Below are 27,739 nucleotides of genomic sequence, written 5' to 3' on the forward strand. Positions count from 1 at the left end.
CTAATTATAAATAACACTAATTATAAATAAAAAATAAATATAAATACACTATATAAAATAATACTAAATAAAACAATATATAAATAACACTAATTATAAATAAAAAATATATAAATAACACTATATAAAATAATACTAAATAAAAATAAATATAAATAACGCTATATAAAAAATAGTAGATAAAAATTAAATATAAATAATATTAATTGTAAATACACAAATAAATATAAACTATATAAACTAAAAATAATACTAAATATATATAAATAACACTAACTATAAATAAAAATTTAATATAAATAACACTAAGTATAAACAACACTAAATTTGAGTAAACAATACATATAAACAACACTATATAAACAGAATACTAAATAAAAATAAATATAAATAACACCTAATATAAATACCGAAATATAAATAACACTAAATATTAATTTAAAAAAATACATATAAACAACAGTATATATAAATAAAACTAAATAAAAAATATATAAATAACACCAAATATAAATACCAAAATGTAAATAACACTAAAAATGAAAAAAACTAACAAATGTTAATAAAAAATATATATAAACAACACTATTAAAGTAACACTAAATATAAATAAAAGTAAATATAAATTTATAAGTAAACACACGAGAAAGCATCACTACGTTGGTCCGTTACTGCAGTGCCTGTAATTGTCCTAACACCCGTCGCTCCTCTCGAACCGTAAACCCGCTGGACTCGTCCTTACATTTCTTCTCTTCTTTGATCTTTGGAAGCAAAATCCAGTTAGTTTCACTGGATTTGGGAGTCGGTCCGCGGGGGGTATAAGTGTGTGGGGGGGAGGGGGGGGGTGTACGGGGGGGGGTGCTGAAACTCCGATTTAATCATAAAAACCCTGCTGATCAAAACAGCTTTGATTGCAGATGTAATGGATCACAGAGTGATTTATAATCCAGTCCAGCTGTTCCAGAACTCCCAGTAAACACAGAACCAGTTTCTCTTCACCCGCACGACCTGACCACGGAGCCTCAAACACCCGCCGCCTGGCACGAGCTCCGACGGAAAAAAGCTAATTTAATAAGCGCTGACCTCTTTCTCCCCGGAATTTAGAACCGGTGGTGATTCTGTGCCAAATAACCACCGAATTATAGAGACTCTCAGCTCACTCTGAAGTATGTCTGTGGGAATTTGTGCCCCATTTAGTCACACAGTTGGTCCGTACTACAGAACTACTTCGTCTGGGAAGAATTTCAACTGGATTTTGGAACATTTATGCTGGAACTGCTTCATCCTGGTCAGGGTTGCAGTGTGTCCGGTGTCACTCAAACACCGGGTGCAAGGCGGGACCACCTCCCGGACAGGGCGCCAATCAATCCGGCTTACTCACAATTACACAGGTTTGTATTTCTATTTGGTCAGAACTGGTTCCATTCTTAGAACCAGCTAACGTTTGGACCTGTTCTTATTGGAACCAAGGAGGTGTCACCAACAGGGGGCGCTGTTACATTCCCACTGATGTCGTCCTGGTTCCAGTTGAAGAACCGACTATGTTTTGGTTCCTGTGGTTCGGAACCAGTTCATTTTAGACGGTTCGTGGACTGGATCAGAACCAGTTCCACATTGGTTGAAAAGACCTATAAGGTAAAACTGAGCTGCCAATTCACCTTCTGCAGGTTTTACAGAGATGGGAGGACACACCCCCCACACACTCGTATCGGAGTACCTGGACGATCCAAGATTCAGATCATCAGTTTTATTCTGGTTCTGCCCCAAAAAATCAATTTTAACGGTAATGAAATCAATTCATATCAGATTCAGAATCCTGCAGGTTTACAGCGGGTGATTAGCCGAAACCGGCCGCGGCGTAACGTAGAGCAGCATAGCGTAGCGGTGTTTATGGAAATCAATGTTTATTATTCAGAGCCGTGATCCACAACCACGCCGGCATCGATTCTCTGTTAGGAATTACACCGATACTAATACGGTTATAATACCATCGTTCATCATCACAGGTTCTCACCGAGTCTCTCACTCAGGGTTCAGGTTCTCCACCGGAATCACGATTTAACAAAAACAAGGGACGAAAACGAGACGAGAACAAAAAAACGTGACAAAAATTAGACAAAAACAAGAAAGAACTGCGAGAATGAGAACATGACAAAATTGTGTCAAGAACGAGACAGGAACAGGGAAAGAACGAGACAAGAACGAGACATGAACAGAGCAAAAATGAGACTAGAACAGGATGAGAACGAGAAAAGAACAAGACAAGAATGTGACGAAAACGTGACATGAGACAACGACAAAGCGAAAACGAGACGAGAACAGGGAAAGAACGAGAAAAGAACGAGACAAACAGAATGAGGCGAAAACAAGAAAAGAGCATGAGACGAGACGAAAACTAAACGAGAACAAAAATGATACAAAAGCAAGACAAGAACAAGGTGAGAATGAGGCGAGAACGAGACAAGAACGAAACAAACAGAGCAAGAACGAGACTAGAACAGGACAAGAATGAGGCATAAACAACGAGAATGAGGCGAGAACAAAAAGGAGACAAGAACATGGCAAAATTGTGTCGAGAACGAGACAAGACCAGGGAAAGAACGAGACAAGAACGAGACTAGGGACTTCCGGTTAAGCAAGAGAATAGAGTAGATGTGCTTATGACTGGCTCCAGCACCATTTTCAGAATTGAACTTTTTATAACCCTTAGTCTTTCTATTCTGTCCCGAATTCTTTTTATTTTACTTTAAGAGATCGCTCGACATCGAATTTACCAAACCCGGTAAAAAAGTGCGGAGTGCTAAAACCGATCCAGTCGCGGAGCCTGGTGACGAGATTAATAAGGCGACTCTTACCAATCTTCTCAACGAACATCACAAAGCTCTCTCAGATAAGATGAGCTCAAAGCTGGGATATCCTCGGTGGAAGCCAAACTGAACCATATGCAGTCTATGGTTTCTGAACATAAACAAAAAATCTCCTTATTGGAAGCCAACGCGAACCTGGTCGATGAACGTATAAGTGCTCTTGAAGCGACCTGCTGTAAACTTACAGACGCTAACCTCAGACTGACAGCTAAAGTTACCGATCTCGAGTCGCGAAGCCGACGGAATAATATAAGAATTCTTGGCTTACTACTGTAGAGTCAGTCGAAGGTCCTCGCCCCACTACCTTTTTTCCAGAGCTGTTGGCAGAAATTCTCGGTAATTATATTCTTCCTTCTCCTCCGGAGGTTGACCGGGCTCACAGGACTTTAGCTGGCGAGAGACCGAGAGCGGTTATCGTTCGGCTTCATTATTTTCAACACAAGGAAAGAATCCTACGCGAGGCTCGAAAGAAGCGCGGCACACTCCAGTACAGAGGTAATCCAATCGCTATATACGAAGACTATGCCCCTGAAGTGGTGGAGCAACGGGCTAAATACCAAGATGTGCTAACGGCTTGCTACAACCTAGGCCTTAAACCGGCGCCGTTTTTCCCTGCAAAGCTCTCTATTCTCACAAAAGATGAAACCAGAAAAAGGTTTACATCGGTCGAGGAAGCTAAGAACGAGACAAGAACAGAGCAAAAATGAGACTAGAACAGGGTGAGAATGAGATGAGAACAAGAAAAGAACAAGACAAGAATGTGACCAGAATGAGACAACAACAGAGCGAAAACGAGACGAGAACAGGGAAAGAACGAGACAAGAACAAGACAAACAGAATGGGGCGAAAACAAAAACAAGACGAGAACATGGCAGGAACGAGACACAAACGTGACGAGAACTAGGTCTGCACAAAACAAAAATGAGACGAGAACGAGACGAAAGCAGTTCTGTAAATACTCATTTTAATGGTACAGAGCGTCACGCACTGCTCTCCGTTATTCACAGTCTCTGTGCTGCACCACGACCGGCCACCAGATGCCGCTGTTACAGCAGCAATTAGGAATCCTTCACCCGTCCATCCCGTGTGCTATCAGAATGTTAGCGTCAGTACCGCGCTCCCGCTGCGCGTTTACTAGCACGGATTCGGAAGAATAAAACAGATGGACGCCGACGCTCGACCAGCTTTGTGTTGCGTATATAAATACAGATTTATTAGTTTATAGATGACAACAATAGTGCAGAAGAACAACAATAACAATTAATATTTTCCCTTTTTATGAGTAAAATTAGTGAAACATTAATAATTAATGAGATTTGTGCACGTGTGCATCATTAACCACGTAACTGCTGCTTAAAACACCTTAAATACGAGCAGAATTATTCACATCATATAACAAACATACACTATAAGACCAAAAGTATTCGGACACCTGACCATGAGCTTGTTGGACGTCCCGTTTACTCTGTGTGATGATCTGAGAAGCTTCTCACAAGTGTGTAGTGTGTGTGTGTGTGTGTGGGGGGGGGGGGGGAATTTGTACCCGTTCAGTCAAAAGATGGAGCTGATGGATCAGTTGACGTTCCGGTTCATCCCAGAGCTGGTGAGTGGGGCTGAGGTCAGGGCTCTGTGCAAGACACAGGAAAGGACCTTCCCTAAACTGGCTGCTGCAAAGTTGGAAGCCTATCATTCCCTTTATATGATTCGTTTATTACATCTGTTACCAACTGTAGTGGCTGAAATGCATTAATTCAATAATTAGAAGGGGCGTCCCAATACTTTTGGCCATATAGTGTGTTTCAAAAGCGCCTGGACCTTGTGTCCCTTTTGTTCTCCAAATCTAGTCATATCCAATTCCCCTGTTGTATCCTGAACCCATCCCTGACACGTGTGGGTGCGCGTACACAGAGAGTCACGCACTACTCTCCGTTATTCATCATCTCACTGCAGCGCAGCGCAGCTCCTCATCCAGCCAGCAGAGGTCGCTGGCGCGGCAGCAACATGGAATCCCTTCCATCATCCGTCTATCGAAAGCAAGCGAGTTCTAATCTAATCATCAAAACCGGGCACAGCTGTGGCTCCGGAGGCTGGGATCAAACCCGGAGGCTTGGAGCTGTGCGGCACCGGCGCTACCCGACGCACCAGCGCATTTATAGAAAATATTAGCAGCAAAAGTGAAGTCCTGTTTTGGAAGACTGTCGGATTGTGAGTGGATTTTTTGGGTTGGGGTGCTCCCCCCCCCTCGCCCCCTTCTCAGAGTCCCCGTAACCGATGTAAGAAATATCTAAAGTGCTGTACGACTATCAGAAGAGGTTCAGAATTCCGGGCGTCACTTCCCCCCCGTCGCCCCTCTGAAATAAATCAGGTGCTGCTCCAGGCTCCGGGTCCACTCCCGGCCCACGCCGAACCTCAGCAGCGCCTCCCTGGCACGCCCGAACTGGTGGTACACGTTGTGGTCCTGCCCGGGATCCTGGGACAGGACGTAGAGCTCGCCGGCGTGCACGTCGCTCACATTGGCGCTGAAGCGTGTGGGATCGAATCCCACCCACACGGTGTAGCGGTAGTCGTTAGAGCGCAGCGAGTACCCCATGACGCTGATGTCCGCCAGCGCGGGGAGGTCGGAGTCCGGCCGGACGGCGTCGCACGGGCGCGGGTACTGGCTGAAGGCGAACGCCTCGTTGTTGCCCATGCTCTCGCTCCGCCCCAGGAGACGCGCCAGGCTCGAGCCCTCCGTGCAGAGCTTGGTGTCGGAGGAAGGGAACGGGCAACGACGGAGCGGGGCGAGGCCGGCGGCGGACGCCACGGTGGGGAAGACGTCCACCAGCTCCACCATGGAGAGGATGGAGTAACCTAGGAAAGGAAAAGTGGGGTGAGAGAACCGAAAATATATAGAAACCAAACATCCCAACAACACTGCTGCACCTACTACACTCATACAAACACAGTCAGTCATTGTATACCTATAAACTAAGTAAAATACTTAATTGCTTAATTGATCCTAACTTGAGATCGGGATCAGTTCTGTAGGGTTGCAACTGGTATTATTTTCACATCCTAAACATCAGGGCTACAGTCAGTAATTGTATACCCACAAGGCTTATTTTTTGACAGCCAGCAGAGGCCGCTGTTGCGGACAGACAGCCAATCATGTCTGTCGAAAGGAACCGAGGTTAGGATCGAACCCGGGACCTTGGAGCTGTGCGGCACCGACGCTACCCGACGCACCGACATGGCGCCAAAAGTCCAAAGAAAAGACGTCTGATGTTTTCACTTCATTGTAGTTTGACACAGAGACACATTAGTGTGCGTCGTCGCCTCACAGCAAGAAGGTCCTGGGTTCGATTCCCAGGTGGAGTTTGCATGTTCTCCCCATGTCTGTGTGGGTTTCTTCCTTCAGTCCAGGTTACCTGAGCTACAAATTTGCCCCAAGTGTGTGTGTGCCCTGTGATGAACAGGCAACAAGTCCAGGACCTGGTCCTGATCAAAGTTCCTCAGGCCACTCACCTGGTTTAAAGCGCTCCTGCGAGTCGAACACATCCACGAAGGTGAAGGTCCTCTCTCCAGGCCAGGGCAGAGGAGCGGTCACGCCCGGAGAGTACACGATCAAGGGCACGCGGGTGGCCACGTCAAAGTTGCTGTACTTCGCCCACTCGCCGTGTTCGCCCAGCGACCAGCCTGAAACACAGAAACACACGCCCGTTCAGTGTGGAATAAGCGTCAGATCCACATTAGGGCCGCCACCAACGACTGTTCTTCTATCGATTAATCTAAATGATTAATTGTTTACTGTACAGCATAATAATCTAACACAGAACTAAATGTAAACAGGGTTTATGTTCATATGATCACATTCTCATATAAGTGCTCCATATTAAACAGTGTGCAGCACGTGTTTCTGGTGCTCCGAACACACAGCAACGTGCTTCACCTTATGGCAGAAATAAAATAGTTAGATGTAGCCACGTCTCATTAAGTCCAGCGTACAGTAACGACAGAACGAGCCCCGATTCTAACCTCCACATTCACTCAACACTTACTGCACATTCTAAACCATGTAAACACGGTGGTGAGTGTTTCACATGAGAGTCTGACGCAGTAAAGTACGCGGCGGTCTAACTGAACTCAATAAGAAATACGCTGTTCCAGGATCTCCACGATTAAGAAGCGTAATGAAACGATATAGACGTGCAGCACGGCGCCGGTGCTGCTGTGGTACCATCAAAGCTTTACACAGTGAACAAACCAGCTTTTAGTTCTGTACCAGTTTTAAGTATCACCAAACTTTGTATGATTTGGGTCGTGGAGAACTTTGATCTTTTATTTGAAAGCTCTACAATCGTCCTCTGACGGCTGCAGACGGCGTTTTTTAAGACGGCGCTTAATGCCGCCAACCGGCGACCGGAGCAGATACGACTGAGGTCCTGCACACGGCGAGTAGTGCTGAGGGAATCATATGAACGCTTATATGAACGGAGACGATGTAGAAATTAAAAAGGATCCTTTATAAGCAGTTTTAAAAACGATGCAGCGACGTCATCGACTAGGTCGACCAAGTGCGCCACACTTCATAGGAAACAACGGCACAGCAGAATGGACCCTTATGCGCGGCGGAGGTCATCATCAGAGCTCAGGTAAACGGCTATACAGAGGAACCTCCATTTAACAGATTTCGGATTTAAAGGACAAAATCTGGAAAGCCGAACGTCCGGTCTGATTATTAAAAATTCCCGATTGGCTGTTGTTCATAGAGTAGGATAAAGCCGGAGAGGGACTCCTCATAACTGATGCAATTACGACCTCTGCTGGCTGATTGATGGTGCTGCACAGAGTCGAGGAATAATGCTGATCAGGGTGTGGCTCTCCGTACACAAAGCTGATCGGCATATGAACTCATCTCATGCAGCTTTAAAGATGCAGTCGGCTACTGCACACGTGTCGGAGGAGGCGTGTGACAGTTCGCTCTCCTCAGTCAGGGCGGGGGTCAGCACCAGTCGAGAGGAAACACTACGCAATCGGGTAAAAATTGGACACGCTAATATCGGGAGAAAATGCATTTAAAAAAATCATTAAAATCATAATCGTCCACTAGGTGGCGCACGTCTCTCTGTTTACATGAGTGAGACTTTTTTTTTTGTCAGGAGTCTCGTTGCGTTCTCGCCTTTTCTCCATGTTTTATGCTTCATTTTTGCAGGTTCTGGTGCTCAGTTCTGCACCAGAAGAGCTTCAGACTCTATTTAGACTCTAATAATAGAAACTCTAGAGTCCCACTGTACCATCACGGTAAAAAAAACATCACATTTCTCCCCTGTAGTTCAGTAAAGCAAGTTTAGTATTGATTTACAGGCTTTACGTGACATTTACATATTTATTTACGTTGTTCATGTTGCTATTAATCATATGTGCATGTTTAGCACTTCTGTGGACCTTAGTGCTGCGTTTTTGTATATTTTCACACCCTCTGGAAAAAACCTCCCATTTTACAGACCAGTGCTCCCCCGTGTTAGTCTGTTAAATCGAGGTTCCTCTGTGTATCTGATCATTATAACAGCTGAAGGTTGATCAGGTTCACTCGGGTGTCTGCAAAGAATCAAACGACAGACATCAGATCAAATGTAGTGTGTCAATACTGCCATCTAGTGGAGAGAGCAAGTACTGCACAGTTATTTAGGGTGGCACAGTGGTACCCACCACCTGAATCCTGGGTTCCTCACTGCATCCTGCACGGCACTGCCTGCTCTCGGGTCTCAGGTGTGTGTAGATAGAGGACATTAGAGTAAATCAGGAGGGGTGTGTTTACTTTCTCACACTCCTGTGTATTTTACTGGGTTATGAACAGTGGTGGTTATTCTAGAACTGACTGTAAGTGCTGATCTCTCCTCACAGCATCGTTTTTCTCTTATTTACCGTGGTCGGAGGTGAGCACCACCAGGGTTGTTGTTATTTACCGTGGTCGGAGGTGAGCACCACCAGGGTTGTTGTTATTTACCGTGGTCGGAGGTGAGCACCACCAGGGTTTTCTTTGTCAGGTCCAGCTCATCCAGAGTCTCCAGAAGTTTCCCCACCTGAGCGTCCAGGTACGAAACAGCTGCATAATAGTGCTGACGGATACGCAGCTGTGGAGGAGACATACAGACGCACGTCATTTACTGCATGCATGACTGACTAAATGCATGAGACTAATTAAATGCACGACTGATTGCATGACTGACTGACTGTATTACCATATGCATGACTGACTGAACGCATAACTGCATGCACGGCTGACACTACATGACTGACTAAATGCACAACAGACTAAATGCACGACTGACAAAGTGCACGACTGACTGCATGAGTAAATTACTGCATATGCATTACCAATTGACTGAACGCATAACTGAATGCACAACAGACTGACTGCATGACTTCATGACTGACTGCAATACCATATGCATGACCACATGCGTGACTGACTAAAAGCATAACTGCATGCATGGCTGACTGACTGACTGCCTAAATACATGTCTGACTGCACGACTGACCGACTGACTGCATGATTAAATTACTGCATGATTGACTGACTGACTGCACGGCTGACTGACTGACTGCACGGCTGACTGCATGACTGACTTTTAAGTAAATTACTGCATGCACGACTGACTGACTGCACAACTAACTGCACAACAGACTGACTAAATGCACGACTGACTGACAAACTGCACGATTAACTGCATGGCTGACTGAATGCACGACTGAATAAATGCACGACTGACTGAGCGAGTGAATTACTGCATGCATGACTGACTGACTGACTGCCCAACTAACCACATGGCTGACTGCACAACTAACTGACTGCACGACTGACTGCATGAGTAAATTACTAAATGCATGACTGACTGCACGACTGACTGCATGACTGGACGAGTGAATTACCGCATGCATGACTGACTGACTGACTGCACGATTAACCACACAACTGACTGCACGACTGACTGCATGAGTAAATTACTGCATGCATGACTGACTGCACAACTGCATGAGTGCCTGATGCGCTGTACCTGGAAGTCTTTAGGGACGGGTCCATACGGGAAGCTCACGTTCAGAGCCTGCACGTCCTCTCTCTTCCGGATATCCATCCAGGGGTTGTACGCCACCTCGGGAAGCTTCTTGGGAACGTGTGGATGTGGAGCCAGGGTCATGTTCTCGATGGGGTAGAGCTTCAGGTACTCCTGGAACACAGTAACCCCCCTGTTAAATGAGCTGGGGATCAGCGGGCAGTAACGGAGCTCTGGACCAGCGTGATGACCGCACCTGTGGGATCCTGAAGGGGATGTGAGGTTTGTAGAAGCCCACGGCGAGGAAGAACGGCTCCTCCGTACGCTTCAGGGTCCCGAGCAGCCGTACGGCCTCGGCCGTGTTCTCCAGATCCGGCAGGGTCCCTGAAGGCATCTCGGACACGTCCACACCACACAGCAGGTTGCTGTGAAGCGTCCCGTCGTCGTTCCTGCACACCTAATTCGGGTTGCGACAAGCAAACATTCCTAAGCATGAGGGGCGCTAAGCTCTGGGGTTCGAATCTCAGCTGTGCTGTCGACCAGCCGGGCGTGGACAGACACAGAAGGAGGGTGGACCGGGTGGACCGCCTGCACGAGGGACTGGGAAATCACAGAGTGTGATACTGATCTCTAAGGCTCCGTTTCTGCCGGGTGAAAAGAAGTGGCCTGTGATTACCTGGGTTACCTTCTTTGCACCCAAATTTGTATATGGACAAAAGTATTGGGACACCCCTTTTAATTACTGATTTAGCCACAAAAGTCACTAACAAGTGTATTAAATCAGTCAAATAAAGCAAACATGCTTTCTACATTGCGGCAACAGTTTAGGGAAGGTCCTTTCCTGCTCCAGCATGAGCAAGCTCTATATAGACATGAAGAGCTCAGACCCCAGCCCCACTTAACAGCTCTGAGATGAACCGGAACACTGACTGATCAAGCAGCACCCAGTCATACAAATGCTCTCATCATTTGTACTACTGAACGGGCACAAATCCCCACAGACGTACTTCAAATTCTCATGAGAAGCCTTCTTAGATTGTTTTTCCTCCCAATTTAGTCACACCCAATTCTCCAACTGTAATGTTTAAGGTTGCTGGAGACTCCCACCCTGACTGAGAAGAGCCGCTTCTTTTCACCTGCCAGTCCTTTACAGCTCTTCTCTTACAGATCTTGAACTGGTTCTGTTCCTATCTCAGAACCTTGGTGCTTTTTAGAGAACCGGCCCACATTTGCGCCTGTTTTTATTGGAACCAAGGGTGTGCCATCAGCAGAGGGCGCTGTTGCGTCCTGAAAAACCTACTGTTCTCTACTGCTCAAAATTAGGGGAATGAACTGGAACGGAACGCTTTTTATGTTGGTTCGGCAAGGGTCACACACTGCTATCCGTGAATCGGACGTCTTTTAGGCACGTGCAGCGCCTTGAGCGGCCAGCAGAGGCCACAATTGTAGCAGCAATGAGGAACCTCACAGCTGAGGTTCAAACCCAGATACAAACCTGATTATCTTCTATGGAAGTATATATGTCATATACACCGATCAGCCATAACATTAAAACCACCTCCTTGTTTCTACACTCACTGTCCATGTTATCAGCTCCACTTACCATATAGAAGCACTTTGTAGTTCTGCAATTACTGACTGTAGTCCATCTGTTTCTCTGATCTAGAAGATGAGCGACTCAAACAGCAGCAATAGATGAGCGATCGTCTCTGACTTTACATCTACAAGGTGGACCGACTAGGTAGGCGTGTCTAATAGAGTGGACAGTGAGTGGACACGGTGTTTAAAAACTCCAGCAGCGCTGCTGTGTCTGATCCACTCATACCAGCACAACACACACTAACACACCAGCACCATGTCAGTGTCACTGCAGTGCTGAGAATCATCCACCACCTAAATAATACCTGCTCTGTGGGGGTCCTGACCATTGAAGAACAGGGTGAAAGCAGGTTAAAAAGGTATGTAGAGAAACAGATGGACTACAGTCAGTAATTGTAGAACTACAAAGTGCTTCTATATGGTAAGTGGAGCTGATAAAATGGACAGTGAGTGTAGAATGTTATTTAGCAGCTTCTTATTTTACACACCTTTATTATTACAGTTATTATTATAATAAATACCAAACTAATCCCATTTTATTCATATGCTTATTATTATTATTATTATGTACAGTATATAGCACTACGTACATAGACATAATACCATATAAGTAAATAGCTATAATTATAATTATATATTAATCATAGATTGACCTGCACTGACCTTCCTGTTCTCGTACCTGAAGGAGGGCGGGTGATACGGCGGTACAGACCAGCTGTACGGGTAATCATCCGTGTGATTGGAGGCGATGCCTGCACCCCGGGCGGGACACAGTAATGTTAGAAAAACATTATACATGTAAAGGTAAACGAAAGCTGGGGGGGTTCAGGTCCCGGTTACCTGGATGGAAGACCTTCCCCACGGACAGCGTGGTGTACCCGCTGGATTTGAAATACTCGGGCAGCGTGGTGAAGTTCCCGGCGCTGGTTCTCCAGTACGAGCCGAAGTCGTACAGCCGGGTGGTGTCCGGCCTCCGACTGGTCAGGAACGACGTCCGACTGGGGCCGCATACCGCTTGCTGACGAGAAGGAAACAGAAAATGTCACGTACACGTTCCAAAACATTTGGGACATGGGCATGTTGTACCATTTTCTGAATCTTTCAATAATGTTATGCACTGTAGATGGTCCTACGCAGCTCTTTCTGACCAGAATAACTCTGGATCCTAAACCGGTTCTGTTCCTTTCTTAGAACCTTGGTGCTTTTTAGAGAACCGACCCACGTTTGGACCTGTTTTTATTCGAACCAAGGGTGCATCATCATCAACAGAGGGCACTGTTACTCTTTCTCTTATTCTTATCCCGATTGCATTTGAGGAGGGTATGTTTGCCCGCTCCACGCCCCTTCCTGACACACAGTCCTCAACCCCTTTGTTTTTCTGCGCCTGTTTTTATTGGAACTAAGGGTGCATCATCATCAACTGTTACTTTCTCTGTCCTCCAAAACTCAGGTTATAAGACTGGAGGCAGGAATTATCCGGATTTTCTGAATCTTTCAATAATGTTATGGACTGTAGATGGTGAAAGTTGCTCAACTGTTGTCAAGTCTCTCTCTTATTCTATTATTCCTCATCTTAATTTGTCCTGCCCCAACTTTTTTAGAATGTGCTTTTGAGATCCGTGCGGAGTTTCCCAACTTTTAATAAGAGCTGCGGTGAAACGGCTGTCCACAGTCGAGCGAGTTTTACATCACCCTGAACCTAGAAGCTCCTTTGCAAGAAAATAGAGTTTCTTTCCTGCTGCAATACCAGCACCTTGATGCTTAGGTTTGAATCTGACTCAGAGTTGTACTGCTTACAGTCAAGCAAGCTCTATCTATTAATACGAGCACAGAGGAAACACAAGCTGTGTGTCATAATCGATTGCAAAAAATTAGGACGTAATGAAGCAATGTTAAATAATACTGTTGTAGCCTAGCGGTTAAGGTACTGGACTAGTAATCAGAAGGTTGCTGGTGCAAGGCCCTCCACTGCCAAGTTGCCACTGTTGGGCCCTTGAGTTGCTCACGACCCTCAGTTGCTTAGATCGTACACGATCGCCAATCAAGTAAGTCGCGAATCACTGCTTTCTGTTCAGATCCGCAGTTACTGTCCCAACTTTTTTTGCAACTGGGTTTGTACTTGACCGTACCTGTGTGAATTTCGGGTCTCAAAGGCAACAGAAGCAGGCAGACAGAAAAAGACAGACAGTGGTTGTGACCATGAGGGGCGGGGTCTAAAGCACTGTTGGAGATTCAATTTTGGAACTGGATAGGACGACTGCATCTACCGCAGGACTCTTTTGGAGGGGGGGGGTCAGAGCTGATTCGCCAGCATGTTAAGTAGTGCTGGACGCTCCGCTACCTACAACACTGTTGGTGGATATTAGCGGCAACATGAGTTCAACAGCTGTGAGTGACCGAGCATCCACAGTCAGGGGCGGAGCCGGGGGGGGGGGGTGCTTTGCCGGCGTTACTTTTTGGCGGAAGCATTTCTGCACGCAGGTTCCCACAGGGACGCAATTCAACAGCGCACCTCAAGCAAGTAGTTCTCCACCAAAACAGTGCAGTAACACACTCAACATAAACGTCAACCACCAACACAATTACAGAAGAAGTACTACTTAGTACTAATACTACTGAGTACTAATACTACTGAGTACTAATACTACTGAGTACTAATACTACTGAGTACTAATACTACTGAGTACTAATACTACTGAGTACTATTACTACTGAGTACTAATACTACTGAGTACTAATACTACTTAGTACTAATACTACTGAGTACTAATACTACTGAGTACTAATACTACTTAGTACTAATACTACTGAGTACTAATACTACTGAGTACTATTACTACTGAGTACTAATACTACTGAGTACTAATACTACTGAGTACTATTACTACTGAGTACTATTACTACTGAGTACTATTACTACTGAGTACTAATACTACTGAGTACTAATACTACTGAGTACTATTACTACTGAGTACTATTACTACTGAGTACTAATACTACTAATACTACTGAGTACTAATACTACTGAGTACTAATACTACTGAGTACTAATACTACTGAGTACTAATACTACTGAGTACTAATACTACTAAGTACTAATACTACTGAGTACTAATACTACTTAGTAGTTGTGGCGCGCTACGAGTAAAGGCACCAACGGGCTCTCTGCGTTCCAGTGTTGCCAGATTGGGCGGTTTTCCTCTAAATTGGGTGTTGTTGTTTTTTTCGAAAAACAATTTAATAGCATTTAAATAACACTTCTGTTTAAAAGAAAATATTCCGTTTGAAGAAGCCCCAGCATTGTAGAAGGCTATTAAAAGTAAAGTCAAATTTCAATGCTGATTTGGCTTAATAGTGTTGGTCAGTCTGTATCATATTCTTAAAAGAAAATTAAAATGTGTTTTCCCTGCATTCACACTGGCGTGTTCTGGGGTTTAAATGAGTCTCATCAGTACACACACGTTTGCAATCAAATGATCAAGTATTGCAAAGGAATATCTTTGAAATTCTTCCTCATAATGTTAAGGTTATAGGCTATATTTTAGTTTTTCACTTGTCGGAAAATGAGAAAAAAAAATAAAAATTATTATTATTATTATTATTAGGCTTGATGTAATTCTACATGGTACTCACTGCCTGTACAGGTAAATGAGTGAGTGACCAGAACACTACTAGATACACAGCAACTTGCCACATACATAAAATAAGGTATCAGACAGTTTCTGTGCCGCCCCTGTGTGAGCAATGGTCTCAGTCTGGCCACCACTATGAAAACTGTCTGGCTCCGCCACTGTCCACAGTTGAAAAGCAGACGAAATAGCTGATAAGAGGAATAAGGAAGGACTAATTCAGTGGTGTATTCAGCTTGTATTTCTTGCCAGAAACCAGAAAAGAGGTTTGCAGGTACCGCCATCCAATTTTGGTGTTTTTGGAAGTTTTTCTGACATTTGTGTTATTCATATCGATATCGGAATTATATCGAATCGACCGAAATTAGGAGTTATATCGTGATATAAATTTTAGCCATATCGTCCAGCCCTAATGTTAAGCGGGTGGTTCTAATGTTTTGGCTCACCAGTGACTTTTGAAATCCAGAAAACCAGTGTGTCCACTTCTTGTCTGACAGTAGGTACAGTGTTGTTGGGTTCGAATGCCTTTTTTAAATGGTGCTTGAAATACATCTGATCATGTAAACCCATATTTTTTTAGATAGCCTAGTTGGTGAAGTTTGGGCTATTGATCACAAGGTTGACAGTTTGAATCCCGGCTCTGCCATGCAGCCACTGTCGGGCCCTTGACCCGATCGGAGGAGGATTTTCTACGTCCGTCTTTGGGTCTGTTGATTGCTTTGCATGGTCACATCAAAGCCAACAAATATGAGCCAAATATACAGAACCAGGCGCACCCTATGGCGCAAAAAGTCTTAATATGATCCCAAAATAAATCATAACAATCCTTTAAACGTGGTTCTTCTTATTGAACCTGTGTGGTATGGGAAGTTCTAGAGTACAAACTGGAAAGTAGATCATCACCCTGTTTACAGAGTATTGTCATCCTGAAAGATACCACTTCCATCAGGATAAAAACCCTCCACTGGACTGATCAGGCATTAGTTCAAACGAACTCTTTACTCTGGCTTTACTCTAGGGGGTCAAGCATTCAGGCCTGTACCGTTCTCTTGGTGTATGTCCTACACGCGAGCTACAGTCAGCGGCTGGTGAGTGCTGAGCGTACGGGTTACCTGTGCGAAGGCGTTGTAGAACACCGAGCTTTTGGACGCCAGCTGATCGATGTTGGGCGATTTTACCACCGGATCGGAGTAGCAGCCCAGCGCGGGCCTTAGATCATCGGCTACTATAAACAGCACGTTTAATTTCCCTGAAAGAAACAGAGAAAAGGTCAAGTCAAACGTTCACAAACGGCCAAAATATTAGGAACACCCGGCATTCAAAAATGTGTTCATTTCTGCAGCGACTGCAGCCTCTGCTGGCTGGTCGAGGTACTGCACTGAGACGGTGAATAACGGACAGCAGTGCGTGGCTCTCCATACATAATAGTGATCTCTGCAGGGAAAAAGAAGTGATTGGCTACACATGTCTGTATATAACATCCACCCTGGTCAGGGTCAAAGTGTATAGTACTAGACGACACACATTTGGAATTGGATATGATGATTGCATCTAACACAGGACTCCTTCAGAAGTCTTGTGAAGTCCATGTCCATTTTAAGCGAGTGGTTCTAATGTTTTGACTCAAAACCTTTTCCTTTAATGTGTCCACTTCTTGTCTGACAGTAGGTACAGTGTTGTTGGGTTTGAACATTTACATTTACATTTTTAGCATTTAGCAGACGCTCTTATCCAGAGCGACTTACAGAAGTGCTTCTATAGTGAACATTTCATTTCTCAAGTTTAGGAAAACAACAGTCAAAGAACACAAATCTGCTAAAACCTGTTAGAACCAAAGTGCTGCTTTTTTTTTTTTTTTTTTTTTAAATGGAAAAGAGTGGAACAAAATGTTAGTAAATAAGTACAAGTCAGCCTAAGTGTTTAGTAAAAAGGTGGGTTTTTAATCGTTTTTTAAAGACAGCAAGAGACTCAGATGTTCGGACAGACAGAGGAAGTTCGTTCCACCATTTGGGCGCTAGAACAGAGGTCAACCCTAGAACAGAGCTAGAACAGAGGTGAACACCCTTCTTTAACGGTTCTTGGATTACATCAGATCACGTAAACAAATATCTTTATCATCTAACAAGCATAACAGTGGTAGTCTAGTGGGTAGAGCTTTGCGCTATCACAGTGCAGGCACTGTCGGGCCCTTGAGCGAGGCCCTTAACCCTGTCGGCTCCAGGGGCGCCGTACAATGACGGACCCTATGTTCAGACCCCGGCATTTCATCGTACTGTACACGTGTATGTATATAACACAAATAAAGGCGTTCTATTCTATAAGGTTATCATCTATTGTTGTTGGGTTTTATTTACCTTGGTAAAGGTACCACTGTTCCACGCACTTCATATATTAACATAACTGTGTTTAAGTAAGATTTTGGAATTGTAAATAAATAAACAAACAAACAAAATGATTTGACTTCTGAGATCTGTACAGAGCTTTCCAAACTTTCCGTCTGTCCACAGTCGAGCGAGTTTTACATCACCCTGCACTTACAGGCTCCTGTGCAAGACAGTAGGGCTTCTTTACTGCTGCAAAACCAGCACCCTGAAGCTTAGGTTCGAATCTGACCCTGAGTTACTGAGTTTAGAGTTTTCTTGCACTGCTTGCAGTCAAGCGAGCTTCATTTATTTATATGGGCACAGAGGAAACACTAGCTGTAAAATTAGGGCGTAATAAAGCAATGTTATATAATAATATAGAACTTTATACACCCCATAATAATAATAGATGGTTTTATTTGTAAGGGGTTTCAAAATAAACAAACAAATAAACAAACAGTTCTGATCGTCCCGAGTAAACTTAACTACCTTTTACAAAGACGTTCATCTCCAAAACTGTCACCACGAACAAAAGCAGCCATGCCTCAGCGCTCGCAACCATCCCGAATGTTTTTAATTATTAATAATTTAACATTTTACACCAAACAAGCACAAAAACACTCAGATCTGATCTGATCTCTCACCACGCCATGTTTTACTACCCTTCAATTCCGTGTGTTACAGTCCCGCCTTCGCTTTCCACGCCCACTCAGCCTGTCGGCGTCTCCTATTGGTCCATCAACCTGTCAATCATGTTTAAAGCGACGCTACACCGATCAGCCATAACATTAAAACCACCTCCTTGTTTCTACACTCACTGTCCATTTTATCAGCTCCACTTACCATAAAGAAGCACTTTGTAGTTCTACAATTACTGACTGTAGCCCATCTGTTTCTCTGCATGCTTTGTTACCCCCTTTCATGCTGTTCTTCAATGGTCAGGACCACAACAGAGCAGGTATTATTCAGGTGGTGGATGATTCTCAGCACTGAAGTGACACTGACATGGTGGTGTGTTAGTGTGTGTTGTGCTGGTAGTTTTTAAACACCGTGTCCACTCACTGTCCACTCTATTAGACGCTCCTACCTAGTCGGTCCACCTTGTAGATGTAAAGTCAGAGACGATCGCTCATCTATTGCTGCTGTTTGAGTCGCTCATCTTCTAGACCTTCATTGGTGGTCACAGGACGCTGCCCACGGGGCGCTGTTGGCTGGATATTTTTGATTGGTGGACTATTCCCAGTCCAGCAGTGACAGTGAGGTGTTTAAAAACTCCAGCAGCGCTGCTGTGTCTGATCCACTCATACCAGCACAACACACACTAACACACCACCACCATGTCAGTGTCACTGCAGTGCTGAGAATCATCATCCACCACCTAAATAATACCTGCTCTGTGGGGGTCCTGACCATTGAAGAACAGCATGAAAGGGGGTAACAAAGCATGCAGAGAAACAGATGGGCTACAGTCAGTAATTGTAGAACTACAAAGTGCTTCTATATGGTAAGTGGAGCTGATAAAATGGACAGTGAGTGTAGAAACAAGAAGGTGGTTTTAATGTTATGGCTGATCAGTGTATTTGTTGTATATAGTGTGTATACGATACACACACTATATGGACAAAAGTATTGGGACTCCGCTTCTAATCATTGAACTTATGTGTTTTAGCTGTAACAGCTGTTATAAAGTTAATTAATATATTGGTATATATACAGGAGTTGGTTCTTAGAGTGGTGTTGAGTTTTAAAGACGTTGAGTTTCAAGGTATTTCTTCCCATAAGGATGTTTGTGAAACCTGTTAATGCGTCCATGGTCCCGTGGAGCTGCAGATATTTTAGTCTCATGTAAAATAATGAGGTTGTTTTTGACACTTAAACACTGAAAATAACACAAATATAATATAAACACACTGAAATACAATTACAAACAGTTAAACATCAATAAAAATACAATAAAAGCTGCACTTTAGTTTTACTTCTTTATCGTCTCCTGATGCTTCTTAATGGTGGAGATGCTTGATGTTGGAATACCGTATTCTGTTCAGCACCGGCGCATTCACATGAGAAGAGACAAAACCGCTTCTGTTCTGCTGTGCCGTTATTTCCTATGAAGTGTGACGGCGGTGCACAAAACTTACTGTGACTTATTGTAGTAGAACAGCGAGTGAGGAATGTGATTAGTGGAGGAACTTATGAGCAGTAATAATGAAGAGAAGTTTAGTGCTCCTGTCTCCTTCTTTTACTACATTAAACCACGTTAAGCTTCATTCTGAACCAGAAGCGTTTTAGACTCTGGGAGAAGCTGATTCTGATTCTCAGACTCCTCAACTCAGTACTATAACAATTTCCTCTGGAAATTTTTCTGCTGCCACACACTGAACTGTATTGACTATGTTAGACTGTTTTTACCTGTTTATTCAATATTGAAAAGTGTTTTTGTATTTTTGCACCTTATTTACTTTTTAGGCACCTTATCTGCATTGCCAATTTTACGCTGCTAATGTACAACATGTCACTACCTCATGAACCATTGTACCATCTATTCACCATCATGTACTAACACTTGTCTTTAGTCCTGTCTTCTAATTACTTGTTTAGATTAGGGATAATTAGGAATATCTTTTGTAGTTATTTATTATAGGATTTTTTTTATTTATTGTTGTACTTACACTGTTTTGTCTTGCACTTTTTGTACCGTGTTACACCGTGATCCTAGAGGAACGCTGTTTCGTTTCAATATGTACTTGTATGTAGCTGAAATGACAATAAAACCTCTCTGACTCTGATTCTCACCATTTCTCAGAAGCTGGAGCTGTAACACAAGTTTAAAAGTGAAACAGGGAGGAAGATCCAGATAAACACAGATACATGTGGAGCTGTAACCCTGGATCTGACGCTTATTCCACACTGATGCAGATTCAGCTCAGATTCACATACATGTCGAGTTTAGGGGAACAAATTTCTCCAAGACGGACGTCGAGTTTTTGAGTTACAAGGTCCCGCTGTGTATTAAAAACCTGCACAAAATACTTCAGTACTTTTGTCTGTCAAATTAAGATCAAAGTACAAGAGGCCGGGATGTTTAAAACACAAAAACTCTAAAACAACGTGAGTTTTGAAAGAGAAATTTTAATGCCAGAAATTCTAAAAATGATCATAAAGCGTAAAAAATAAAACGTATTTTTAATAATCAGTAGGAGGCGCAAACGCAGCTCTAATACAGCTGAATTATCCTGTTTAGTACGATGATCCATGATCATATAAACACTACACGACCAAAAGTATCCGGACACTCCTAACATCCTCTTATTCCCCCAATTTCCTGCCAATTTAGTCGTATCCAACTCCCTATTTTCATTTTGCTTCATCTCTACTGCTGCAGATGTAACTGGTACAGACCGCTTCTTTTCACCTGCATCAGACGGGGTCATACAGAGATCCGTATCACGCACGGAGAGTCACGCGCAAATCTCCGTTATCCCCCGTCTGTGCAGCGCCTCAATAAGCCAGCAGAGGGCGTAACTGCAGCAGTTATGAAGAATCACTACGAACAAGCCAAGTGTTGTCCGTATAGGTGTGTAGGTTTTACAGCTGCGCCCCCTGAGTGCCCAAACACCCTCTTTTTTAAGGAAACGACAGCCTTTATTTATTTGGAGAAGGTTTTCCACAAGACTTTGGAGTGTGCCTGTTGGAATTTGTGCCTCTTCAGTGGACAGAATACCTGAGATGAGGCACTCATGTTGAAGATTCCAAATCATGCCAGTGGTTCTCAGGCAAGCGTCCTTCCCTAAACAGACTTGATTTCATGCATCTGTGAACTCAATAATTAGGAGGGGCGTCCCAATACTTTTGTCCATATAGTGTATTTGCGTAATTTTAGCAAGCTAAAGCATCAGCAGCTCATGGCGGAAAACGTACGTTCCTCAAACCACCGCCCACATCATCACACGATGCTACGCGGCGTCCGCGGGCGTTTCCTTAATACCCGTTGCGTTTGTACCACTGGGCTCTGGCCACCACGTCGTTGGCGTAATCGTTCCCTGTGGTCCCGACGTCCATGTTTTCATAGGTGCGGACGTTTCCCACGCCGGCGTTGTAGGCCGAGATTCCACCTACAAAACAGGAAACGGCGTCACAGGAAACAGAATCCGGACGTTCACCGGTGTGGATGAATCTTCTGAAACACGCAGGGCTCAGATGGGCTGTCGACAGTCAAGTGAGCTTTAACTGCTGTGGAATTCAAGGCTGGATGTCGTGCAAGAACTTTCTTTAAGCGTACAGAAGAGTAAAGCTTGCTTGACTGTGGACAGCATCACCCATGTTCCAGAAGCTCCATAATTCTTTTTTTTTTGACAAAACATCAATTTCCTTTATAAGTTTGTACCTTTGAACTGGTGCTCCTTGGGCCAGGAGGGGAATTTCCGCTGAATTGCCCGTATGAGGTCGATCAGGATCTCGGTGCCCTGTGTGAGGTGCTCCTCGCTGTTCCAGGTTCCTCGAGGGGTGTGGTAACGCTTGTCGATCTGAAATAAAGCACCATCGCGTTTTATAATAGTCCACTGAAGTCGTGCGTCATTCTGTAGTCCTCGTTATGCCCATATCTGGAGACCCGGGTCTAAGTCAGATTTCCTATAGTAAAAATGAACAGGGTTTTCAAAAAATCAGCTCTGACGCATCCTGTGCTAAATAAACATGTTCAGAACCCTGTACGTTTTGTCCTGTGTACATTGGTACAGAGGTTGTTAAAGGGTCATAATACTCAGAGGTGGAAAGTACTGAATTACATTTACTGGCGGTACTGTAATTGAGTAGTTTTTTTGTGTACTTTTACAGTAATTTTACTTTTACTTAAGTATGTTTTGTATTAAGAATTGTAATTCGCTACATTTTAAATAGCATCCATTACTGAGTAAAAAAAAACGCTAAAAAAAAAAAACGCATCTGGGAAGCTGCTGCAGTGAATTCTGCGATGGGGAGTCGGATCTTTTGGCTCGGTTCCTTGTATATATATAAAACGACCCCCAAAGGCACGACTCGGTTCCTTTTGTTCATTTTAAAGAGCCGTTCAATAGAATCGGCTCGTTCACGAACGACCCATCACCAGTGGTTATACAGTTTGAAAAGGTTTTATGGGATGGTCTTTACTAAAATGACACATTACACATCCCTAAATGTTTTAAATGTTGTATCAACATGTTTTTTCTATTATATTACAATAAAAAACAACTATTGTGAGATTTATATCCACTTGTCACCCTCTCCTGTTAAAAAAGGAACTAACGTTCACTCTGAGTACATTTTAAATGAGTTACTTTTTACTTGAGTAGATTTTTAGACTAGTAACTTTACTCGTACTTAAGTAAAAATTCATTAAAGTAATAGTACTTTTGCTTGAGTACAATTTTAGTACTCTTTCCACCTCTGATAATACTAATAATGCTACACCAAAGCTAAAGCTAATGCTACTGAGCATTAATTAGATGTCACTGAACTACACCAATCGAATTGACGGAAAGAGCAGCCCGTGTTTGTTGAGTACAACCAAAGGCGTAACACCCGACCATCCTTGCTTTCTACTTTAATGTAGCTAGCTACTAAAAATCTAAACTAAAACTTGTGAATATCACGACACAGTTACACCGGTGAATCGTGCTGCTTCGTGCGGCTATTTAAGAGGCTTATAAAAGAAAAAAAAGAAAAAATTTAAGAGGCTTCCAGTCTAGTGACGTCAATTCAGTGCGCAGTAGCATTAGCTTACGTGTAGCACTATTCATATTTTGACACTTTAACGACTTCGTAATTCAGAGGATCCAGTGATGATAGACAGAAGAATTTCCATAAAACAAAATGTAACAGCTTTGGAACATTTTTAATGACTACAGGATGCGAGAGAGCCAATTATCAAAATCTTTATTCATTTATCCCATTCAAAATTTCTCTTAGACCCGGGTTACCAAATATCAACCGGCCGGATACGTCTGATGGGGGATGGATCGGCGCCCTGTCCGGGTGTTCCCGTCCTGTGCCCAGAGCAACTGTTCTGACGTCACTCTGACAAGCTCAAGTTCAGGTGCCCGAATACTTTTGGCCAAATAAGGTAGGTGTAGCAGGTGCAGCAGTGTTGTTGGGATAAACAATAACAATAAAACCAGACCCACTGCGATCTTGACCAAAGATTTTTTGGCGTTTTGCAGCGTCATTGTTCAAGTATTTATTTATGTTCATGTGCAGCGTTTGCATGCAGAGATGCTCCCACCACCGTACTTCACTGCTGTACTGTATATACACCATTCGTCCAAAAGTATCCGGACACCCGAGCATGAGTTTGTCTGATGTCCCAGTAATAAAACAGACAGAGCCATCTCAATGTGATCCTTTCGGCTAGAACGACAGTCTTCTGAGAGGACTTTGGAGTACATCTGTGGGAATTTGTGCCCGTTCAGTCAAAAGATCATATTATATGTATGGCTGGGCACTGATTGATCAAGGGATGAACCTCTGGGCTCTGTGCAGGACACTGGAGTTGTTTTAAACATAAGGGGAGTAATGTACAATCTGGTCCCACTGTGGTTTACAAGATGTAACATAAAGCCTCCACAAGGGGGTGCTCATGTACAAGTTTATTAAATTATTATTATTATTCTCTGTAACCCATTTATTTTGGCTCGCGACCCACCTAAGTATAGCGTATATAATAATATACAACAAAGGAGGTGCACGGGTGGTGCAGCGGTACAGCATGCTAGCCCACCACTTCTGAGATCCGGGTTTGAATCTGGGCGGTGCTATCGGCTGGCTTCTCACAATACTTTGAAGTACGTCTGTGGGAATTTGTGTCCGTTCAGTCAAAAGATGACAGCAATTTGTACGACTGGGCGCTGAGTGATCAGTCGGTGTTCCGGTTCATACCAGAGCTGTTGGGTGGGGCTGAGCTCAGGGTTCTGTGCAGGACAGCGGAGGTTCTGTAAAGCTACGGAGAGCAGTCATGTTGGAACAGAAAGGACCCTCCCTAAACTCTTGAAACACACGACTCGAGGAGGGTTTCATAAAGCAATAGATGAAATTCCAGCTGGAACCTCAAGAATTGCACAATAACACAAAACAAACACGGAGACGTTTCACTCGCCGTCGCTCGTACAGCTGGCTGAACCGGGACGCGTCACCGTCGGCGTGAGTCGGTATCTAGGCTACGCAACAATGGGAAATTCAGAGCGACGTGTAGCAGGAGGAAGTTACCACGGCACTTCCTCTAAAATTACAGTCAAAACGGCACATGCGGAACAGCCAGGACAAATGTGGACAGATTTCATGCAGCATAAAGGGTGACGGTCTGGGTTTTTCTGTACAATCTGGTCCCACTGTGGTTTACAAGATGTAACATAAAGCCTCCACAAGGGGGTGCTCGTGTACAAGATTATTTCATTATTATTATTATTCTCTGTGTTTGTTTTGTGGCTCATGACCCACCTAAGTACAGCGTATATAATAATATACGACAAAGGAGGTGCTCGGGTGGTGCAGCGGTACAGCTGTTCGAATCTCAGCTCTGCTATCAGCCAGCCGGGCGCCTTTACGGACAGCGATTGGCTGATCCATGGGAGGAAATGTCGAGAGGGTTCCTCATAACTGCTGCAGTTACGACCTCTGCTGGCTGATCGATGGTACTGCACCATAAGATATTTACAGTTTATCCAAAGTGACTTACAGTACAGTGACAGTATATCTGGGCAATCTGGCAGTGATGGGGCTTGAACCAATGACCTTTCGATTACTAGTCCAGTACCTTAACCATACCATAACCTTATCCGTGCGTGATATGGATCGCCATATGAACCAGACCAGTGCAGGTGAAAAGAAGTGGTGCACACATGTCCTCCTCATTTAGGAGTGAAGATGAAATACAGTCGGGGAATTGGATACGACTAAATCAGTAGAGATCCCAACCTGCATGAGGCCGAAGGCTTTCCCGTGGTCGCCCCAGCCGTCCACCAGCGCGGCTCCAGCCCTGGACTCTCTGGAGATGATGGCGCCGATCACCGCCGGGTCCATCTGCTTGGCTTGCCCGACCTTGACGATGAGGTCCTTGTACTGCGCCATCCTCTGCAGGTCGTGCTCGGCCAGCTTGTTCGACGCCGCCACACCTTCCGCCAAAAGTGGGCATGGTTAGTTCAGACGCCAGATCATAATTATAATAATAAGAAGAAAGAAGTGCAGTGGAGGTAGACTGACCTGTTACGGTCAGTTTGTCTTGGCGGGCCGTCTGTGCCGAGGCTCCGGTGGTGTCAATCTTCATGACATCTCCAAAAATGCAGGCTAGAAGTGACATGTAAAAAACCACCAGAGATCCTACAGATGATATTTAACATACAGATTCATTCATTCACTTATTTATCTATTCATTCATTTATTTATTTATTCACTCATTTATTTATTTATTTATTTATTTATTCACTCATTTATTTATTTATTTATTTATTTATTTATTTATTTATTTATTTATTTATTTATTTATTTATTCATTCATTCATTTATTTATTCATTTATTCACTCTTTCATTTATTTATTTATTTATTTATTTATTCATTCATTCATTCATTCATTCATTCATTCATTTATTTATTTATTCACTCATTTATTTATTTATTTATTTATTCACTCATTTATTTATTTATGTATTTATTATTTATTTATTCATTTATTTATTTATTTATTCACTCATTCATTTATTTATTTATTTATTTATTCATTCATTATTTATTTATTTATTCATCTATTCACTTATTCATTTATTCATTCATTTATTCATTTATTTATTCGTGTATTTATTTATTCATTTATTTACTTATTTATTTATTTATTGATTTGTTTATTTGTTTATTCATTGTCTGTTTTACCACTGCGTTATCCTGGTCAGGGTCTCAGTGGTTCTGTTAAAAGGCAGGAAACACAGTGGACAGGTCCACACACACACAGTCCACACACACACACACAAACACAAACACTCACACACACACACACACTTTTATTTTTAGTATCTCCAATTATTCTGACTGCACGTCTTTGTACTGTGGGAGGAAACCCACACAGACACGGGGAGAATATGCAAACTCCAATTAAACCCATGAGCTTTTTGTATTTGCAGCATTTTTTAGCAGACACTTTTATCTTGCGGTTAAGATACAAAACTAGTAATCATGAGGTTGCCGGTTCAAGCCCCACGCCACGCCCCTGAGCGAGGTCCTTAACTGCTTGAATTGTGTTCAGTGAAAATTGTGAGTAAAGCGTCCAGGACTAAATGCTGCAAATGTAAATCTAAACTTACATTATAACATGATTACTAGTTCAGTACCTTAACCACTGAGTCACTGTTATGAAGGCACAGTGCTATCCACCCACCCAGCGCCACGCCCATAAAGACAGATCATATAAATAAACACTAAATATTTTCCTGTTTCAGTATCACAAACCCAGACAGAATGAAAAACTCACCCATGATGAAGAGCTGAACTTCTGCTTCTCTGCAGTGAAACGACTCTGAACCTTCAGCGCCTGATGTGAGGTGGGTTTAGTGTGAGTGAGTCTGAGGAAGTGCTGAGAACCAGAAAACCAGAAAACACGAGAACAATCTCAAAATGAAAGAGAAAGTGAACATGAAGAAATGTGGAATTTCCCTCTTCTGTTCTGTTCAGTTCTGAAGCCTCGAGCTGAAAAAGAAACAAAGAAAATATTACACAACACAGCAGGAAATTCCAAACACTCGCCAACGGTCACGTTATGTAAGAGGTAATAACACAGTATTGTAAAAAATACACGTAGATAAATAAATAAATAAAAAAACTAGATTTTAATCACTGTAAACATGCAGTTCATTCCTCTTGTGTCCCTGATCGAAGTAAAAACAAACAGTAAAGCCAAGAAAGCAGTTTTTCTTATCTTATCTCAGTATAAAAACCTCACAAAACAACTTTTATTCTGCTGGTTCAAGCCCCAACACCACTAAGTTGCCCCTGTTGGACCCCTGAGCAAGGCCCTTAACCCTCAATCGCTCAAACTGTGTTGAGTCATAACTGTAAGTCGTTGCGCCCAGGTGGCACAGTGGGATGTTCCGCTAGCACACCAGCTCAGGTGATTCTGAACTCCTGGGTTTGAAACCCTGCGTGGCCACCGGTCGACTGGGCGCCATCTAGCGGGCATACTTGGCAGTCCCTAGAGCAGACACGTCTCTGCTAGGGCGGGATGACCGCAAT

General features: G+C 43.4%; 2 protein-coding genes across 4 annotated transcripts; both read right to left on the bottom strand.

The window, feature by feature from the left end:
* Nucleotides 1–3,814: 3,814 nt before the first annotated feature.
* ids (iduronate 2-sulfatase) lies at nt 3,815–18,270 on the bottom strand. The gene is made up of 9 exons (XM_063000879.1): nt 17,982–18,270; nt 16,242–16,378; nt 12,341–12,518; nt 12,164–12,252; nt 10,158–10,358; nt 9,905–10,075; nt 8,854–8,980; nt 6,372–6,542; nt 3,815–5,717 (listed from the first exon to the last, which is right to left on the bottom strand). Exons 1-9 carry the CDS (start codon nt 18,052–18,054, stop codon nt 5,197–5,199), a joined length of 1,668 nt encoding a protein of 555 aa, XP_062856949.1. The 5' UTR covers nt 18,055–18,270; the 3' UTR covers nt 3,815–5,196.
* A 2,331-nt stretch (nt 18,271–20,601) lies between these two features.
* On the bottom strand, nt 20,602–27,500 carry LOC134319608 (lysozyme g-like). 3 transcript variants are annotated; one of them, XM_063000880.1, is made up of 6 exons: nt 27,345–27,500; nt 26,982–27,196; nt 25,722–25,838; nt 25,437–25,633; nt 21,877–22,015; nt 20,602–21,604 (listed from the first exon to the last, which is right to left on the bottom strand). In XM_063000880.1, exons 2-6 carry the CDS (start codon nt 26,983–26,985, stop codon nt 21,471–21,473), a joined length of 591 nt encoding a protein of 196 aa, XP_062856950.1. In that variant the 5' UTR covers nt 26,986–27,196; nt 27,345–27,500; the 3' UTR covers nt 20,602–21,470. The 3 variants fall into 3 exon arrangements, with proteins under 3 accessions (XP_062856950.1, XP_062856952.1, XP_062856951.1); XM_063000882.1 differs by having other exon boundaries at nt 25,722–25,805; nt 27,345–27,499; XM_063000881.1 differs by lacking the exon at nt 27,345–27,500 and having other exon boundaries at nt 26,982–27,278.
* Nucleotides 27,501–27,739: the final 239 nt, after the last annotated feature.

This window comes from Trichomycterus rosablanca, chromosome 8, assembly GCF_030014385.1.
Source record: "Trichomycterus rosablanca isolate fTriRos1 chromosome 8, fTriRos1.hap1, whole genome shotgun sequence".
Taxonomy (NCBI): Eukaryota; Metazoa; Chordata; class Actinopteri; order Siluriformes; family Trichomycteridae; genus Trichomycterus; species Trichomycterus rosablanca.